This window comes from Petromyzon marinus, chromosome 21, assembly GCF_048934315.1.
Source record: "Petromyzon marinus isolate PM22_M1 ecotype Great Lakes invasive population chromosome 21, UKy_Petmar_22M1.pri1.0, whole genome shotgun sequence".
Taxonomy (NCBI): Eukaryota; Metazoa; Chordata; class Hyperoartia; order Petromyzontiformes; family Petromyzontidae; genus Petromyzon; species Petromyzon marinus.
Genome location: NC_133687.1, coordinates 13,407,693 through 13,428,012, shown reverse-complemented (window position 1 = coordinate 13,428,012; position 20,320 = coordinate 13,407,693). Strand labels below are relative to the sequence as shown.

Genomic DNA, 20,320 nt, shown 5'->3' with positions numbered 1-20,320 from the left:
CATTGTGTTTTTTTTTTTCACGAAATTTGGCAAAATTCCAGTTCTGAGACTGGAACTCTCTGGAAGGGAGGCGTGGCCAGGGGCTGACACACCTGGGAGGTGTATAAAAGCCGGACCTCTGGACGGGTCTGGGGCCAGTTGAAGACTGAAGCCCAGCTAGCTAGGACCCTGGAACTCACCTGACCCGACGTCCTTGTAAGGGCCGGGACCGAGTGGGCCAGTGGTCGGGACCTGTACCTTGGCTGGGTCGGGTCAGAACAGCCTCCCCTAGGTTACCCCTAGCCGGAGGACCCAGAGACCGTGGCCCCAGTAGTAGGGCACGTCAGTCCGGAGGCGGTACCCCCTTAGGCAGCGGGTGAAGGGGCCGTAACCCCTTCTAGTGTTAAGGGTTCGCTATGCACTGTATCGTAGCCTTGTGTTAATAAACGTTATGCCTCCAACGTTCGTCTCCACCCTCGCGAAACCCATCACTACACATGCATGACCCCCTGTAGCCACTAGTCACCGCTGCATTCACCACGATGTAAAAAAATAAATGTAATTGTAACCCTAAATTGCAACAATTCATCGAATCATGAGGAGGGCGTATAATTACACCCATACTCACAAGCACTCACAAACACACACTCATAAGGTCTGCTTTTAAGAGAATACAAATGAGACAAAAATGGTTTCTTGTATCTAATCACAACCCCAAATCATGTCCATTCACAAAAACGCTGTGGAAGTGAATTGTACCATTACAATTGCTTACCCTATCCTGTCATACAACTCCTAGCATCCTTCACAAACACACACACATCAATAACCCCCAATTTGTGCCAGGGTAGGTGTATTCTAAGACCATTTGAAGTGTCAAAGGCATGTTAGCAGGTCACATGACAGTCCAAGGTGTTGATTGCGATGACTGGCCGATGCAACATCTGAGCTTCCCAATGTGGCACATCACTGTGTTTTAGCCACCCGGCGCTCTGTCTTCCTTTGCTGCTGAACGATGATTGCCTTCAACTGGTACCAGTCACCGGCAAGTCTACTCAGCTCTAAGTTCTTCCACACCACATCAGCCCGTCTACTCTCTAGACCATGCTCCACACATTTTCTACCCTATATCCAGCCAAACAGAAGCTGCTTGGGCATGCAGTGGATGGGCATGCAAGCTACATGACCCAGCCAACGCAGCCTCGCCTTGTCAGAGGCGTTCACGAATGGGACAGTGTCCAGATCTTTCAAGGATTATTGAGCTCCTCACACAATCCAGTCTCGTTCAACCCTAGATAAATCTGTGTGAAGCAACAAGTCAGGCAGTTTCCACACAGCATTACCCAGCCAATGAAATTAATATTCGGACTTGATTTGAAGCTTTCATTACTGCAGGAATTATTATTTGGTTCTTTCGGTAAAGTCACGTAGAAAGAAAATAAATAAAATAGAATACGACGTTTCGATTGCAACACAAGCAGTCGTCATCAGGTAGAACTACATTTGAGAGGGAGACAAAACACAGACATGGAGACACACAGACACACAAGCAGAGAGAGACAACACAGACACAGAGAGAGACACACAACACAGACACACAGAGACCCAATGCCTCTGTGTCGTGGCCTTAAATAAAGAGAGAGGGGGGGCAGAGAGAGAGGTGGGTCTGCTGGAGCAGAGAAATTAGGTGGATTTCCACACAGCTCTCTCATTGACATGCTAATTTCTCTGCTCCAACAGACCCACCTCTCTCTCTGCGCCCCCCTCTCTATTTAAGGCCACGACACAGAGGCACTGGGTCTCTGTGTGTTTATGTTGTGTCTCTGTCTGTGTGTCTGTGTTGTCTCTCTCTGCTTGTGTCTCTGTCTGTGTCTCCATGTCTGTGTTTTGTTTCTCTCTCAAATGTAGTTCTACCTGATGACGACTGCTTGTGTTGCAATCGCAATGTTGTATTCTATTTAATTTATTTTCTTTCTACGTGACTTTACCGAAAGAACCAAAGATAAATATTCTGCTTCATAGCAAGATCTCTGTTGCCAAACGGAGCTGGCCCTGAGCACACTGCCCAGGTACAGGAGCTCCCTCCGCCCTCTCTACATCCACATGGAGAGCAGAGGAGTGTTTTCATGATAAAAATACGTAGGTGGTTTATTTTGGTGGGGCTCATAGTAAGGCCCCACTGCTACGTAGAAAGCTCCAGGTTTAGCAGCAGAGTTTCCAATTCCTTTTCAGGGTGAAATGGTCATGAGCACACTGCCCAAAAATGTATGAACACAACAATAGCCGTTATTCACCACAAATATCCCTTTTACACTGGTGCATGCGAGCAGAGATAGCACGGGAGCCCTCATGATATGGGTGGTTTTCTACTGGCTACACCGAGCCAGAACAAAATGGTAATACACTCTAGCTTCACAAAACATTTAAAATGTGTCTCAGAGTCAAGCAGAGCCAGGGGCAGGTTTAATGATGTATTCTTTGTGTAACGTCAGTCAGTAGACTGTGAAGATGGTGTCACCAATTCATCTACATGAATCTCAACTTGTTCACTACGTGTAGTGTCGGCAGGCACAGTCTCAGCTTTTGCATTGGAAAAACCCCATTGCGTTTTTTGAGCTGCATTGCATACAGTGAGGGAAAAAAAGTATTTGATCCCCTGCTGATTTTGTACGTTTGCCCACTGACAAAGAAATGGTCAGTCTATAATTTTAATGGTAGGTTTATTTGAACAGTGAGAGACAGAATAACAACAACAAAATCCAGAAAAACGCATGTCAAAAATGTAATAAATTGTTTTGTATTTTAGTGAGGGAAATAAGTATTTGACCCCCTCTCAATCAGAAAGATTTCTGGCTCCCAGGTGTCTATTATACAGGTAACGAGCTGAGATTAGGAGCACACTCTTAAAGGGAGTGCTCCTAATCTCAGCTTGTTACCTGTATAAAGGACACCTGTCCACAGAAGCAATCAATCAATCAGATTCCAAACTCTCCACCATGGCCAAGACCAAAGAGCTCTCCAATGATGTCAGGGACAAGATTGTAGACCTACACAAGGCTGGAATGGGCTACAAGACCATTGCCAAGCAACTTGGTGAGAAGGTGACAACAGTTCGTGCGATTATTCGCAAATGGAAGAAACACAAAAGAACTGTTAATCTCCCTCGGCCTGGGGCTCCATGCAAGATCTCACCTCGTGGAGTTGCAATGATCATGAGAACGGTGAGGAATCAGCCCAGAACTACACGGGAGGATCTTGTCAATGATCTCAAGGCAGCTGGGATCATAGTCACCAAAAAAACAATTGGTAACACACTACGCCGTGAAGGACTGAAATCCTGCAGCACCCGCAAGGTCCCCCTGCTCAAGAAAGCACATATACATGCCCGTCTGAAGTTTGCCAATGAACATCTGAATCGTCACTTTAAGATGTTTTTCTTGTTCGTGTTTTTGTTTTTTTGTTTGTTGTGGTTGCACCCAATTCAAGAGCCGAATGGCTCACAGGGCTATACTAAAATAAAGAAACTGAAAACTGAAACTGATTCAGAGGACAACTGGGTGAAAGTGTTGTGGTCAGATGAGACCAAAATGGAGCTCTTTGGCATCAACTCAACTCGGCGTGTTTGGAGGAGGAGGAATGCTGCCTATGACCCCAAGAACACCATCCCCACTGTCAAACATGGAGGTGGAAACATTATGCTTTGGGGGTGTTTTTCTGCTAAGGGGACAGGACAACTTCACCGCATCAAAGGGACGATGGACGGGGCCATGTACCGTCAAATCTTGGGTGAGAACCTCCTTCCCTCAGCCAGGGCATTGAAAATGGGTCGTGGATGGGTATTCCAGCATGACAATGACCAAAAACACACGGCCAAGGCAACAAAGGAGTGGCCCAAGAAGAAGCACATTAAAGTCCTGGAGTGGCCTAGCCAGTCTCCAGACCTTAATCCCATAGAAAATCTGTAGAGGGAGCTGAAGGTTCGAGATGCCAAACGTCAGCTTCAAAACCTTCATGACTTGGAGAAGATCTGCAAAGAGGAGTGGGACAAAATCCCTCCTGAGATGTGTGCAAACTTGGTGGCCAACTACAAGAAACGTCTGACCTCTGTGATTGCCAACAAGGGTTTTGCCACCAAGTACTAAGTCATGTTTTGCAGAGGGGTCAAATACTTATTTCCCTCATTAAAATGCAAATCAATTTATAACATTTTTGACATGCGTTTTTCTGGATTTTTTTGTTATTATTCTGTCTCTCACTGTTCTAATAAACCTACCATTAAAATTATAGACTGATCATTTCTTTGTCAGTGGGCAAACGTACAAAATCAGCAGGGGATCAAATACTTTTTTCCCTCACTGTAAGCGAAAAATAGCTATTGATGACGGTGACGTCACAACAGCGCACACGTGCACACACTCAAGCCCTCCACTGCTTACCAAATGCGTCGTCACCTCCGCCACATCTGCGCCAGCCGCCTGGTGGGCGTGCCGCTCCTGAGAAACTGCCAGGGCCGTGGAGCCTGACTCAGGACCCTGCAGCGCCGTCGTAAGTCGCTCCATGAGAAGCCCCATGAGGTCCTGCTTCGCCCGCACCTGTGCCTCACCCGACAGACGGGCGCCCGTGCCGGTGGCGCCGCACTGCGCCAGGTCCGTGGCCAGGCCCTCCATCACTGCCAGCACTGGGGAGGGAGGGTGGGCGGGTGGTGTGTGGAGGGGTGGCGGTGGTGCAGTTTGCATTAGGACCAGTGAAAAAGGTGTGCATAAAAAAATTGTATATTACACAACAGTCTTGTAAAAGTGGTGAAAGTGCAGCTCTCATGCTTACTGCTGGCGGGGGCGGGGGGCAGACTCGAGATGCAAAGAGGAGACCTGGGTTAGGTTTAGAGTTCGGGTATATGGGTTATAGGGTTGGAAGAAGTGGTGACCTGTTGTTCCAATTATAGGTGGCAATGACCAATAATAATGATGATGCCAATAAAAATAAGATAATGGTGAAGGCCCGAATAAATTGTTGCCACGACTGGCTGACAGCCCTCCACTAGAGGGCGCTCTACAGATCTCCCAGAGGGTGGACGTATCCACACTTTACCCTGACTAACGCGACCCACTTTGGTAAACCTATTTGTACTGCTGTGTAAACGGTACTCAGAGCCAGAGGAATTTAAAAAACTTGTAAAAAAAATAAAAATGCTATGCTGTGAGATCAAACAAGCGATAACTGTATTCTTGGTTCAATGTGCTGCCGCAGACACAGCTTAGTTTGTATATGCCGGGATATTGCATGTCAGGAATCTTGTCATTCACAGATGGGATCAGATCACGAATTTTAGGTATTGTTTAATCGGACCTAGATCTTGTATTTGTTCATGATTTTAGAAATATTTTTGGTTACCCCTGCTATGTATGGCAGGGTGATGGTTTTGATTGGATGCTCAGATGGCTCCTTCCTCACGGTTGGGGTGATGGCTTTGCGGATTGTGTCGTCAGAATATCCGTTCGCCTTGAGAGCTTGGTGTACGTGTTTGAGTTCACTGGTTAAGACGTTAGGTGTTCATAGTTGGAGATACATTGAGCTCTATGGTGTAGCGTTTTGATGAGGGAATTCTTCTGGGATGGAAGGTGGTGGGAATCAGGTTTTAGGTAGGCATCAGTATGGGTTACTTTCCTTTCGACAGAATGGCTCATTGAGCCATCTGGTCCCTTTTTGATTAGGACATCCAAGAAAGGTAGCATGCCATCCCTTTCTACCTCAATGGTGAATTTGATGGCTGGGTGTATGTAATTGATGTGGTTGAGGAATTGGTTTAGAGCCGGCCGGCCATGTTGCCAGATGACAAACGTGTCATCCACGTACCTCTTCCACAAGGGTCAGGCATAGAGTGGATACCTGGACGGCGTCGGTATCAAATTTTTACATGAAAATATTGGCTACAACCGAAGATAAGGGAGAACCTATTGGGGTGCCTTCAATTTGTTTGTAGAATGTTCCATTCCAGGTGATGTATTGGTGAGGCAGTGTCTCACCAAGGCTGGTACATCAGCATTAAAGCCTTGTTGGATCAAATCTTCAATTATTGCAATGGTATCGGGCACAGGAACTTTGGTGAACAAGGAAACTACATCGAAAATGACGAGTAAATCACTTGGGGACAGTGAGAAGTCTTTAATTGACGATACCAGGTAAACTGAGTTTACAGAAGAGGTGGTCTTACCAGTAAATGGCTGTAAGGTCTCGGACAGATATCGGGCCAGTTTATAGGTGGGTGAGCAAAAGGTTACGTCCTCCACATGGACCCCCCCCTCATTAATAATCATGAGCAGGTGACGTCACTCCACATGGAGCACCCTCCCCCCTCATTAATAATCATGCGCAGGTGATGTCACTCCACATTGAACAGCCCCCCTAATTAATAATCATTATAAAGTGACGTCCTCCGAATGGACACCCCCCCCCCCCCCGATTCATAATAATTAGCAGCTGACGTTACTCCACATGGGGGCCAAGGCGCCTCCTCCCCCCTCCTCGGCGTCAACTGACAACCCTTACTACAAAGGCAGAACCCTCACGTCACGTGATTTCCATAACGCTATTGAGACATCAAAGTAAAAAGGACGTCATGATGAACAAGGGATTATAACCTTAAAATTAAATAGGTCTGTGTCACCGCGCCCTTACAAACTGCACACTCAATAATGCAATTAATATCACATCGCGGTCTGCTTTTCGCTCGCAAGTTTAAGATTCACTGCAATACACCCGTCCTTGGACGGGCAAAAGGCTAGTTCATAATATATGCAATAACACATTCTATGATAATTTTATATATTATATACTACATAAAGTTCACCGTGGAACAGCACCAAAAGTTATAAATCCACACATTGGTTACTGTTCTGACCAGGAGGCTGTTGATGAGCGTTCAGTCCACCTTGGCGATGGTATCGGTTATGTTGGGCACCTAACAGCTTTATTCTTACTGGTGCATACCATTCCAATGTAACCGATTGGTTCCTGGGTATCTACATCTATATAAATTATTTTGGTGATATTACTGCTGCATTGGCAGTGATGCACAAGCACAATTAAAAAATAAAACACAACACATTCATATAATACTGGCCTTAACGTTGTCCATTCATATTATTTTCTTTTAAGGCAGTTTTATTGATGAATGCGTTAAATTTGTTGTCAATGGAATTCACTTCCACTGGACATCGACTGTGCTCATTCCCTCGGTTTATTCAGATCCTGCCTCAGACACTTATTTTTACTAAAATATGCCAAAACAAATGATTTAATCGAAAATGGCACTAAAAAATGTTTGGTGTCAGCCTGCATATTTTTTCTCTGTACAGTGCCTTGAGACCTCTGGGTAAAGGCACTTTAGAAGTGTAAATTATTATTATATAAACAGTTAACTTCAGGTGTCTATCAGTCTGCCAGTCTGTCCGTCAGTCAGTCGATAAGTCTGTCACAGCATTTATTGAGTCATATTTTTGACAAGCGATCCAGTGATGGCTCATTCTGACCGTAACTAGAGATCATTGGTATTGAATTTTACGCCCTTTGACCTAGGTAAAAAAATAATTGTGAACATACACACACTAATCGAAATGTGCGATGCACCGCCTGCTTGTCGAATTGCACCATTGCACTTTACGTAGTTACGGCAAAGGGTCCTGGAGGGCAGCCCTACCTACAGACACTTCCGTTGTCAGTCAGGTGAGTGGTGGGTGTCTGGTTAGCTGAGTGTCTAATGAGAGACAGGTGGAAGATTTAAGTGTCTGATAATGGTCAGGTGTCAGGCGTCACGTAATCTTGTCTGTAGAACAGGCTGCCCTCTTAGTGTTATGTACCAAATTGGTAAATATCGCAGGCTGTGTGCAAAATTAATGCAAGAATGTCGTGCAATTACTCTGGCACACAAAGCATGCTGAAACTTTGTGGTGTATTAATGTTCTCTATTTTTGTTTGCATACATTCTAATACTGTACAATTGGTGTGTATATATCGTTTCCAGCCTGCACGTATATTTTTCTGGCTGATGAATTTTCTGAAAACCTACAGAAAGTACACAAGACTTTGTTAGCTCTGTATCTATTTATGTCGATTTAATGTAAGACTCAAAGCGGTGGTGTAGTGGTTGCTCTAGAAACCTGAACCAGAGTTTGATTTCTGAGCACAGCTGACATCGCAGCCGAGTGAAATCTAAACCGGTTTTGTGCCCTGATTTCACCAGCTCGCATTGACCAGCATGGTGAAGTATGGTCACACAACCCCCAAGACCGACAAAGTGTGGGGAGGCCTTCATTTTTCCAGAAGTGGTTTGAGATATAGTTGTAAATAACAGTTTATATGGGATTGGAAATCTAAAAGGGAGTTACAAAGTTTGAGCTGTACGAGAAGAACAGCAGGAGTAGGAATGATTTGTTCTGCATTAAAGCTGCAGTGAGGAGAAGAACACTGCCACTGCTTCACCGCCAACCCCACATAACCCGACCCTATTCAAGTCTGTCAACTCTTGCCTGCTTGCTCTTACAGCCATGATCCACTGGGGGAATATTAGGGCAACCATAACAGGCAACGGTTACCACAGCAACTCCTAATCAGATCATAGACAGAGGCCCAGAGACTGCCTCTGATGTCACGCGCTCTCTTAATTTTAAGAAATGGCAGATTTAAGTTCCTGCATGAGTGGGATCTGGATGTATGAAAGAGCAGCCTCCGGACTGATAACTCTCCTGGTAAGCTGAGCTTGTAATGTATTGTATATTGACTAAGTGACTACCTCACTGGTAAGAATGGACTGCATAAAAAAATTCCATTGCCCAGTTGCCCACCAATGGTCACAGGTGATGGTTACTGGGAACGACTGTCCTAAAATGTTCTTCGTAAATAATGGCATCCCTCTATGACGCTGCTTGCCGTTATAGAGCCGAGTCCTCCGCTTAGATAAAACGCCCCATGGGCACGGTTTATTACACTTTGTTAATGTGCCAACAATTACTTTAAACAACTCAAGAAAAATGAACATTGGAAAAATATGAACAGTCAAACCCTCAATTATCCGGGGTGTTGGAGGGAGGGGGAATTGTGGCCTGGCTAAAACAAAAACAAGGATAGTGAAAAGTCAATTATACTATAAAATGTAATTTGTCCATAGAATGGGGGGATTAAGAAGTAAAATCCATCGTCTGTTTTTACTGGTTCCTAAAAGTAAATCGGTTTCCTTGCCAACGAATTGTGCTGTCAATAGTTATTAACCATCGAGGAGGAGCAGCTTTTCATTAAACCAGCATGCAATGTAAATGTTATTTCTTGGCAAGTACGGTTAATCCACAACTTGCATAATGCACTTGCACACAATCGAGCATTAACTTCAGTAAAATAATAACTGAATGTGCGACTCACCCTTCCCCAGCAGTTTATCTTCATCCTCGTCATTATCGTTCCGGTCGTTTACCTTCGCGCCTTTTGCCGGATCCAATTTAGCATTTGACTTCACAGGAGATGGTGACGAAAACTCCTTGGAAATGCTCTCCAACTCCACCAGAATCTGATCCACATCATATTCACGCTTTTTCCCGATACTTGCTTCACCTTCCACGGCCGGAAGGAGCTGTGGAAAATCAGCCGCCATGTTGGTGGAGTTTATCAACATGTGAGGCAGCTTCCCGCTGTCTGCGACACCACCATCAACACTTCTGAAAGCACAATCCTCACTGGCCGCCTGCGTTGGTAGCAACAGCAAGTCAGCACCTGTACCCTGCGATGGTGGAACAATTGCCACAGAATTCGGACTAGGAGACGATGAGAACAAAGATGATGTTTTGTTCGACGGTTTCCTTCCTGTGAATTTTGATGTCGGATGCGAAGATGATGACGATTTCAACACCAGCGACCGTCGTAATGGCATTTCGTTTGGTGGCAGAGGTGTAGCAGGGCGGCCTGGGTGGGACGAGGAGGAGACAACATCTTCGTAGGACGGGGGGGCAATAGAACCAAATCCCGCTGCGGCTGCCGCGGCGACGGCACCGCCAAGGAATGCCGCGAGAAATTCAGGCCCGGCCGTGTCGGGCAGGGTCCGGTGGAGGTCAGGAGTAGACGACCCGCAGCCGGCACGCACCGCCTTGCCATCGCGCTGAGACTTCTCGTCGACACACTGCTTGATAATGTTGGTGCACCGTTTCAGGTCTTCCGAGCACTTCACCAGGATCTGCAGGCAGGCTCGGATGTCCTCTGTGGACGAGAAAGCGGCCGTCGAAGGCGCCGATGTTGTCGATGCGAACAACGACGACAGAAACTGCTCGACACTCCCGGTGTTACCTTCGCCCGTGGAGGCGCCGGCTTCCTCCAGGAGCCTGACGAGGAGGCCCTGGCGCAGATACGGCAAGAGCAGGTCGAAGGCCGCATCAGGACCTGCCCTGCCGCTCGGTCGGGCCAAGCACAGTGATGTCTCTGGATCTGAGATTGGTTTCATCCTCGACGCGTGTTTCACTTTCACAGGGGCCTTGGCGTCGGAGGCTCCTTTATTCCGGCGGGGGCTCCTGCGCGCCGCGTTCACCTGCACTTGCTGCGTTTGTCGGGAAAACTCTTTGATTTTGCCGCTCGCCAGTTCTATTGTTCCCACAGCGACGTTAGGCCTGGCGAGGCTCTTCCGGGCAAAGACCACGTTATTCTTGGGAGCCGGGGAACCGCAATCGGAGGAGTCACCACTGCTGCCGATGAATAAATTAGTTAGACCATCGTCGTTCGAGAATCGACCCCCACCCGTGGCGAAGGCAGTCGCCTTCACGGATGAGCTATGCACGATTCGTGGGGTTGCAGGGGAACACGTGCCGCGGTGTACCACCCGGCACGAAGCCACGCCGCACCAGCCCGGCGTGACACCCTCTCGAAAGCAGCCATTTTGTAGCTCATCACAGTGGGGTGCCAAAACTGGAAAAGCACCTCCAGTTTCACCAACGTCTTGAAAGTGGCCACCTTGACCGGTGGTTTTTGCGGTGCTGGCGGTTTTGGCGGCGTTGTCGGTGGCCACGCAATGGTGCACGGCACGGCTCAGTGGCGTGGTGATGCTGGGCAGGCAGGCCTCGGCGCGAGCGCTCCCGAAATGGGTCACGCTCGTCGCCACGAGTTTATAGGCGGCCGGAGGGCCGGGGCGAAGGGACGACGACGAAGATGACGACAATGACAGGGATGACAGAGATGAGAGGGATGACGAGGTGGAGAGTGACTGAGAGAGCAGCAGCTGCTGTTGCCGCCAGTCTTCCATTATGAGGATTCCGCTTTTATCGGTTGTACGTTTATTTCTAAAATTCAGAGTTTTTAACTTTTGTAAGGAAGTATTCGTTAGTGAGTTTAAATTTCCTAGTTACAAAAAGGGTAAGTGTTAAAAATTATATGTTATATATTTTTTTATGTGATCTGCATGCATTTGTAAATTAAATGGGTTTTTTTATTTATTGGGCAGGTGAAACAATATATGAAATATCTAAAGAACTACATCTTCGAAATAACTCTGGGTATGAACTAAATTAAAAGCAGTTGTCATCTAATGGGTCAGTTTTAGCATTAATTTGTCAATTTTGCAGTTCAAGTTCATTACATTGATGACAACGATGAAGACAGTAATGGCAATGTTGATGATGCATATCAGAGATAATAACTATGATAACGCTGTATATGACTAACAGAGGTCATCATCTTCGTTTACATGCTGACAATGACGACGATTTTCATTCCCAGTCAATTTCCAGTAGCATTTCTTCAGTTATCTGAAAATAAAATGCACAATACATTAAAATAAATGTGCAGAAGGCATGTATCAAAATTATTCTATCTCATTATTACTCTGAGGGATATGAATTGGCATTTACCATCTCTACTGCTGGTCTTGAGGCAATGGTGTAAATGTCACATTTGTGTTCACAATCTGATCCGCCAAATATATATTTGTATTTTAAACATAACTAATGCTAGCTTCATTTGATTAACTTTTAATACATTTAAACGTTTTTTTTATTGTAATATTTCTCCAGACGGCTGTGCATTGAAATTAGTAAGTCAACATTCCCATCCATTTACTCAACAAAACCCTACTTATATTCTTAGTTTTTCGGTGAAGTCACGTTGAAGAGAAACAACAAAACAATAAAATATATATAAAACAATAAAAAATTCTCTTCAACGTGACTTTACCGAAAAAACTAAGAATATGAATTACTGCAGTCACGAAAGCTTTAAATCAAAACCCTACTTTCTGTGACAATGAGATTTTATGGGATTTCCATGACAATCCTTATTCCTATAGCAGATAACCACAGGCATCCACCATTACCCTACCACGAAGTGGTAATCACGTGATGTGACGCCAGGCTGGATTGACTCGCTATTGGACCTTACACTCGTATCCTTCTGATTGTGAGTCACGCATTCTAACCACTCTGCCGGATATACAGTAAGAGTGTCTGTATATTTAGATGGAGTCCTTGTAGTGTGCAACGTGCGTACATGGGCATGCAGGCCCGTGTATCCGTCGCACAGACAGCACACTGACCCGGCCGCTGACCCTGGCCATACAGCAGCAGCAGCAAGAGGGTTTCCGTCTATTTTAGAACACCGTCACCTGTTAGCACCGTATACTATTTTAACCAGAACCCCACTGTGTGTGGGGCGACGCTGCCACCGCCACACATGATGAGACGGTGTGTGTGTGCATGCAGTCTGGTGTGTGAGAGTCGCTTCACACTTGCCCCAACGCATACCATCGCTTTGCCAACTACTGCCACTGAGCCACTTTGCACAGGTCTCACGTTCAACATCCTCCTGCCTGTGACAGTCCCGCAATGGTGTTGAGCAATCAAATAGTAATGAGTTGACGAGTGACCCTAATGAACCTAGAAATTACAGAGTGTCTCCTTTTGAGACACTCAGAGTGGAAGGTGTCTCAGAAAACCTGGAGGAGAGAGTGTCTGTACTCAGGCTGCGGCAACATGGCGATGCTAAGACGTATCTTAGGATATAAAATTTTACGTAACCGTATCGTGCGTTTTGCTAAATATTGCTGTATTTTGATTATCTTTTTGCTGATTTTATTTTGAAGTATCCAATCTTAGCAGATTAAATATTTATCAAAATAATAGACAATAATTATAAAAAGTATATAACAATAATAAGAGTTCACAATTACAATGTATGTACAATGAGCTTCTTCCGCACCGTATGTAGCCAACTATGCAAATCAGAGGTACGGATAATAATAATAACTATCACCCATCAAATTATCGGTTTGTAAAACGATTTCAGGAGAAATGTATGCAATAATGGTAATAAGAAATTGTACTTTTTTTAAGCATGTGGGTAATAAGCGTTGCAATGATTAGTAGGCATAAGACAGGCTCATCCTGAGTGCATTGCAGTTGAATTACATTTTAAGTAACCTTTATTTGTACTTGAAGTACATCAAAGCACAAAACGCAGATGATAGAAAGGCAAAATACCATTACAAAGGGACCCTTACATCACGCTAATCGTTGCAGCGTGAACTTTGTTTCATCACAACCCTTAAGAGATGTGCAATAAATACATTTGTTGCACCGTGTAGTCACCACAATCTCTTCGCAGGCCTCTGCCACCAAGTCAGCCTGCACGGGTTTCTGATATTGAGACACCCAGACGGGAGGGTGTTTCATACTGAACGCAGAGAGGAGAGTGTCTGCACTGACTAAATACAGAGGAATGTCTGCAGCTGAGTCAATATAGCATAATATCTGGGAGTAAAAGCACACAGAGAGGGGAGTGTAGGCTATTTAACGTAGACGAGTATCTACTGCTAAGACACCCAGATGGAGAGGTGTCTCTTACTGAACTGAGAGGGGAGGGTGTCTGTACTGAATACAGTGGGAGAGTGTCTCTACTGAATGCAGAGGAATGTCTGCTGCCGAGTCATAAGCAGAGAATATCTGATATTGAGACACCTCAAGAGGCAAGCATTGGCTAATGAACTTACAGAGCAGAGAGTGTCTACCACTGAGACGCCCAGAGGATAGACTGTCCTTACTGAACTCCGAGGAAAGACTGTCTTCTACTGAACCCAGAGCGGTGTCTCCGAACTGAGACAGCTAAAGTGCTGATTGCGCATCTTTAAAAACCCGAAAGTTTCCTTCTGAGTCTACAGGAATGTGACCCCTGCGGAACACAGAGGAAAGGGCGCCCTCTAGCATGCTTCCCACACCCAGCTGTCAGCGGTCACCCATCCAAGTGCTAACCAGGCCCAACTCTGCTTAGCTTCTAAGCAGATGAGGTCAGAAGGAGCAAGAGACCATGGTTAGCAACCTTTCTACGCAACCCTCTCCAACTCTTGTAAATGAGACCATCTTTGTCTCTTTAGTTGTAACCTGGTTAAAATATATATAAACTTAAAGCTGCACTCACCCCAACAACAAACCCACCTTGTGTGAGATTGTACGAGGTCGGCCGCACTATTACGGGTGTAAATAAATGGATATATTTATCTAAAGCGGCCATTATTGAGGCGGTCGCTTTTAGCTGAGACGCGTGACCGTAACACTAAACCTTGTTTACGGTGCAGATTGGACCACAGGGCAACCACGGGGGGTACCGTCGCGTCGCGTCGCTTGACATATGCTGGGCAGCGGGGACACGCAATTCATCATCTTCACCGCATCATTGGCCAAGATCAACCCAGTGCTTGACGAAGGCCCCCCAAGCCATTACCATCCCACACGGTCCCATGAAGCAATAATCGCTCGCAGCAAAGTAAATTAATGTATGTATGTAGAACTTCTTTCGCACCGTACATAGCCAACCATGCTAATTGGAGGTGCGGGGGAAGTTATAAAGAAATGAGTTTTCAATCTAGATTTAAAAGTGTATAGCTCCAGTGGCTTCCTAATATCGGAAGGAAGAGCATTCCAAACGGCCTGAGGAGCGCATCTGAATGTGCACGATGCGGTGACCATCTTTGTTCGATGGCTAGCCAAAAGCCGCTGTTGCGAGGATGACCGGAGTTTGTGTGATGGTTTATGCTCCTTGACGAGATCAGCAAGGTATTGTGGATCATTTGTGACAAGCACTTTGTGTGTAACGAGTGCGACCTTATAATGTATTCGTTCATCATCAGCAAGAACGGGGCTACTCAAGACCAAGGCTACCCAAGTTTATAATGCATTCATTGTTTATTATTATGATGCATGTTGACCAAGGAATTCCTCAATGAGTCTCAAGAATATTGTTCAGGAGGGTCCTGCCAAGTTTTGCATTAGAGCAGGTTGTTGATATGTGTCATTCCAATCGATTGATTTGCAAGTACTTTTTCAGCATTAGGATGTTTGGCCAATACCAGTTACATTGTATGTTTTATTTTAGCTCTGGGAGTAAACTGGAGAACCCAGAGGAAACCCAGGGAGGGAAACCCAGAACAGGGAAAGGACAAACTCCACGCAGAAAGGAGCCCAAATCGAGTATCAAACCTAGATCCTTCTTGCTGTGAGGCACAAGAGTTTTCAATGCGCCACCCTGCCGCCCGCGTTGGGCTGGTGGTGTTAACTTTCGAGTCAGAACTAGGACTAATGACCAAAGCTACAACCTCTAAATCAGTTTATCCTCCGACTCCATAGGCCTTTGTGTCTCGAGAGACAATTATTTTTGCGCCTTACGAGGTCAGCTGTAGGTTTTGCAGCGCCTAGAATGACTTAGTAGGCCAATCCTTGAGTGACAATCCTTGCCACAGCAATTGCAAGTGAATGTGGTGGCAGCTCCAGAGGTGTTTGTTGCTTTTTCTTTATGTCGCTCCCTCTTGGTCTGCCAAGCGGTGTGTCTTTTCTCCTCTCCTCTCCTGAGGCCTGTTTTCACAGTCTCCTGCCAGCTGAGTCGGTCGCCGGCAGTTTTCTCCCAGTCATTTGGGTTGATGTTGCAGCTCTTCATGTCCCGTTTACAGACATCTGGATGTGTAGGCTGGAGTTAAGAGTCAGGGTTAGGATATAAAATCAAGTGGCCTACTGGTAATAGTTGTAGTCAACTTTAACTTTAAACCCTCAGCCTACAATGACCAGTTAAGGTAATATGATACATGCTCTTACTTGCAATGGTGTCCATGTTTAAACCATTAATTTGATTTCAAAATATTACAGGTAAAACTAAGCATGATAGGACAACATTAATAAACAAAATACTATAAACTAAGGTCCAATTGCACCTTCAATTTTGAATTAATAAAAATTCGAGTCACGTATACAACCAAGTATTAAATCAGTAATAAATGCAAAAACAGTAGAGTACACATCGCATATCTGACCCGCTGGGATTTCAGGTATCGGCGGATATGCGATAAGGTCAGATATGTGTACATCTATAGAAATTACTGTTGCATGATGCTAAAATAATACACTGGATGTGGGCGGTTAATTTGTCAGGATGAATATGTAATGGTCGGATATGCAACATTGCATTGTATAAATGAACTATTTTAAAGCAGTTCCATTTAGTTTCATTTAAAATAGATAATAACTTAGCATCTAAATCATCTTCTGGGGAAGGGTCATTGGGAGGCGCTAAGCTACTCTGGAAGCCCTGAGCCAGTGGCGGAAATTACACATTCCTTTGGCAGGAACCTGGCTATTCATAGGACAACCAGCCTTTCCCCCCCAAGTTTGCAGCTTGTCACAAAACACAACACGAGTGAGCACCGTTGTGAATAAGGGGAAAGGTGACCTCTCTTTGTGAACAGTGGAATAGTTGTGCGGCAATGCCAATTTGTATTACTTATTGATGTAAGTGCACATGTTTACCCAGAAAAGCCTGAGTCTCAACACTCGTTTTTTTTTCTCAAGACAATCCTGCCAGGTATTCGCAGTAGGGGGTCAATGTTGATATGTTTATTCCCAATTGAGTGTTTTGCAGGTAAGTTTTCATCATTGGGATGTTTGACAAGTACCAGTTACATTGCGTGGGCTTTTAAAATATACATTTCATGTGTGCTCTTTTGGAAGTAACCATTCACAATCAGAGTGAGGATTCACGGCCGCGATTTGATCCAAGATTCAATTTTTTTGCATCGTTTTTACTATCGCAGATATATTCGTACCGTTTTAGTCACTCCCTACGTCGATAAGTCCCACTATCATAATCACCTACTTTCACACACACAATTCCACAGCTCCGATTAAACACGGTTGGCCACATACGGTGCGTAGGAAGTTCAATTGGCAGCAGCGGGCAGTGATGTAACATACATTGTTGTACTGTATTTCCATACGTCCACGCCTATGCTACTCTCCTTCACCAACCCACGCTGAGCAACAGGGTGAAGTATGGGAAAATATCCACTACGACCCACAAATACTTGGGGAGGCCCTTATCCAGCAGGACACTGATGAAACGGTTGTACGTGCACATCATGAGCATAATAATACATTTTAATGCGTTTAAATTATGCATCGTTAGACACCTAATGTTTATGTATGTTACTACTGTCTCATTTCTAGAAGCAAAATAAGAAACACCTACCCAGAATTTTCCAAGAATTGAAATTCAGAGCCGCAATTCGATTCAGAAATACTGTGGTGTATTATTTTACACTGTGGGGGATATAGCGGCCTCTAGTGGCTGCACGGTGTAACATGAACCCATTACACACAACATATATGAACTGTAAAACAAGAATTCTGACACAAGCACGTATCACGAGTTTAGGACTCTGTATTAATGGTTTAATCTATGCATGCTACATTTGTATCGGTTTCCTAATTAATATCTTGCCCACTTTGAAGTTACTTTATAATAAAATAATATACAGAGCTTTTGCCAATCTACTGCTGCATGGAGGCCTTCCCACACCACGTCGGTCATGGAGGGGTTGTTTGGCCATACTTCACCATACTGGTCAGTGTGGATTGGTGAATGGAGAGCCCAGGACCAGTCCAGATATCACTTGATACTGATGTTAACAGTGGCCAGGAATTAAACTTAATTCCTTGAGCTTATAGCAAAATTCCATTCCCACTGCACTACTAATAAAGTAACTATAAAATAAATTTGTGTTGTGAATTGGAATGGACTCCGCCCATCATTCCTTTTGCGAGGATGATAAAATCAGTGCCACGTTGTGAGACATCTGCAGTGGTAGTCCTATGGAGATATTGTGCTTTGTCATGGGAAAGTAGAAATTTACACTGCTGGATTATGGACTAGGGTTGCCAACAAGGGCCCCCAAAATAACTCCAGTGCATGCTTGATCTGAAAGACACCAAGTTTCTGAACATTTGCGATTTAAAACATTGGGCAACTTATGACAAAATCACATACAATGTACCACTAAATCTCATCAGATCTCCGAAGCTAAGCACGGTTGAGACTGGATAGCGCTTTGGTGGGCCACCACCATGTATAAAACTGATTATTGTAGAGAGCGGGGCTTCGTGGTAGGCAATGATGAGAAGTGAAGTTAAATCCACTTTTGTACTGTACTTGTGCTCCTGTGTTTACACTTTATTTGCCTTCAACCCATACTGACCATCATGGTGAAGTATTGTCAAATTATCATCACGACTTGCGTGAGGGGCCTCATCCAGCATAACATTTTACAAAGAGACTATCCACACAATTTGTGGAAGTTGTGCAAGTTTCTTCTCAAATTATTAAATTATTATTATTTCAGAGAAATTACTGAAACAATAAACAAAATGAGTTTCTTTGGGCAGTAAAGCACATGAAAGCCAGTCTGGGAATCCAATCTTACTTAAGATTAGACATTCCAACACTTTTAAAATAACATTTTAATCGACGTTCATGTAAACACACACAAGGGTTTTGACCACTGTACCTAAAACCTTAGTCTCTGCATCTTTGCACTAAATACACGAATTCCACAATCGCTTGGCATGTTTAAAAAAAAATCCAATATAAAGTTAACTTGCGGCCCTTTGTCCATCTATCCACTGTTGTAATGGGGGGGCTCCCATATGCTGTGGGGGTTTGTTTGAGCATACTTCACCACGCTGGTCAGCGTGAGTTGGTGAAAGATGGGAGCATAGAAGTACAGCACAACGATGGATTTCGCTGCATCGCCCTCTGCTGTAGAACCCCAACCAGCCGATATAATCTGTTAAACATTAGGTCACCCATCCCAGCACTATCCGGGCTCAACCCTTGCTTTAGCATCCGAGAATGTGGCGCATTCCGCCCCATTCACTCACGCAAGTTAGCTTACCTTACATTTTAAATACATTATTTTAAAAAAAATATCCCTGATCGTTCGCGAACTAAAGTGTCTACCAAAAATCTTACATCACGATAATATTCGTCGTTCAAAGTGAGCGGACGACGAGCATTTAGCTCAACTGTCTGGCCAGCAATTGAGTAGAGTAATAGTGAACGATGATCTCTACGTTCCACAATCCCTGAGTAGCAGTGTACGGTACCAGAACGTCTAAAGTTAATGTTAATCAGGCGTGAGACATCATTTACTCACCCCCCCCCCACCCTCTGCACAGTTCCGAGGCAGCGGTGGAAATTATACATTTCTATGACGGGACCCGGTATGTCCGGCACAACACATTATGCGTTATGCTCTTTAAACCCGCTGTTTGTGTTGTTTGTTGTGCTTCACCCGCACCTCCGATGAGTACGCTTCGCTACGTACGGTGCGAAAGAAGTTAAACCTACACGCGTATATGCCGACGACTACCAATAACAATCATGTCATGTTGTAACAGTAAGCACAGGGCAGTCAAAGTATGTAACTGAATTATATGGATTATAAGACGCACTTTGTTTTAATTCGCCTGTTCTTTTTACAGGGATATGGATAAGGGGTTTGGCGGGCGGGGGGTTGCTGCGTCTTATAATCCGGTGCGGGGATTGTGAGAAACCACTTTTTGTATAACTTTATTGATATACCCGGGCAAACGTTTTAGTGATAGAGTTTTAACTTTGGTGACGCGAGGCAGTACCTCGTTAATATGTATTATTAAAACACGTTAATTTACACTTACATTTACAACAAATAAATACACTATCGCTGCTTCTGCGCGCAGAGTTATGAGCGATCTCCTTTAGCCACCCTTCCAACACCAGCCCCGTTATAACTCGACACAAATCTGAGGTAAATGTTTTTGGTAATTTATTCGTTCAAAGCTTTGAATCGCGAAACTGTTGCGAAGCGACGGCTTACCGTGTGTTAGGACGCGCCGAGTGGTTATGTTTGTGAGAAAGTCCCCGTTTGTTACATTGGACATTTTAAACGCGTAAGGCGCGGAAAAACCAGAGTTTAAGAGGCGCGTCCCGGGCCCCTACCAAGTGCCTTGTTGCACACTGGGGGAGT

At 44.8% G+C, this 20,320-nt stretch overlaps 1 protein-coding gene across 3 annotated transcripts in view; it reads right to left on the bottom strand.

The window, feature by feature from the left end:
* LOC116944599 (uncharacterized) overlaps positions 1-20,320 on the bottom strand; it is a 46,039-nt gene extending 25,719 nt beyond the window's left edge. Inside the window, exons 1-4 of one of the 3 annotated variants that reach the window (XM_032958305.2) lie at positions 20,171-20,320; positions 15,657-15,954; positions 9,391-11,753; positions 4,416-4,657 (exon numbers count right to left, since the gene is read on the bottom strand). In XM_032958305.2, coding sequence (XP_032814196.2) covers positions 4,416-4,657; positions 9,391-11,251 — 2,103 coding nt within the window. In that variant the 5' untranslated portion in view covers positions 11,252-11,753; positions 15,657-15,954; positions 20,171-20,320. Of the gene's footprint in view, positions 1-4,415; positions 4,658-9,390; positions 11,754-15,656; positions 20,149-20,170 lie in introns of those variants that run through there. The other 2 variants (XM_032958304.2, XM_076068614.1) reach the window with 2 other exon arrangements.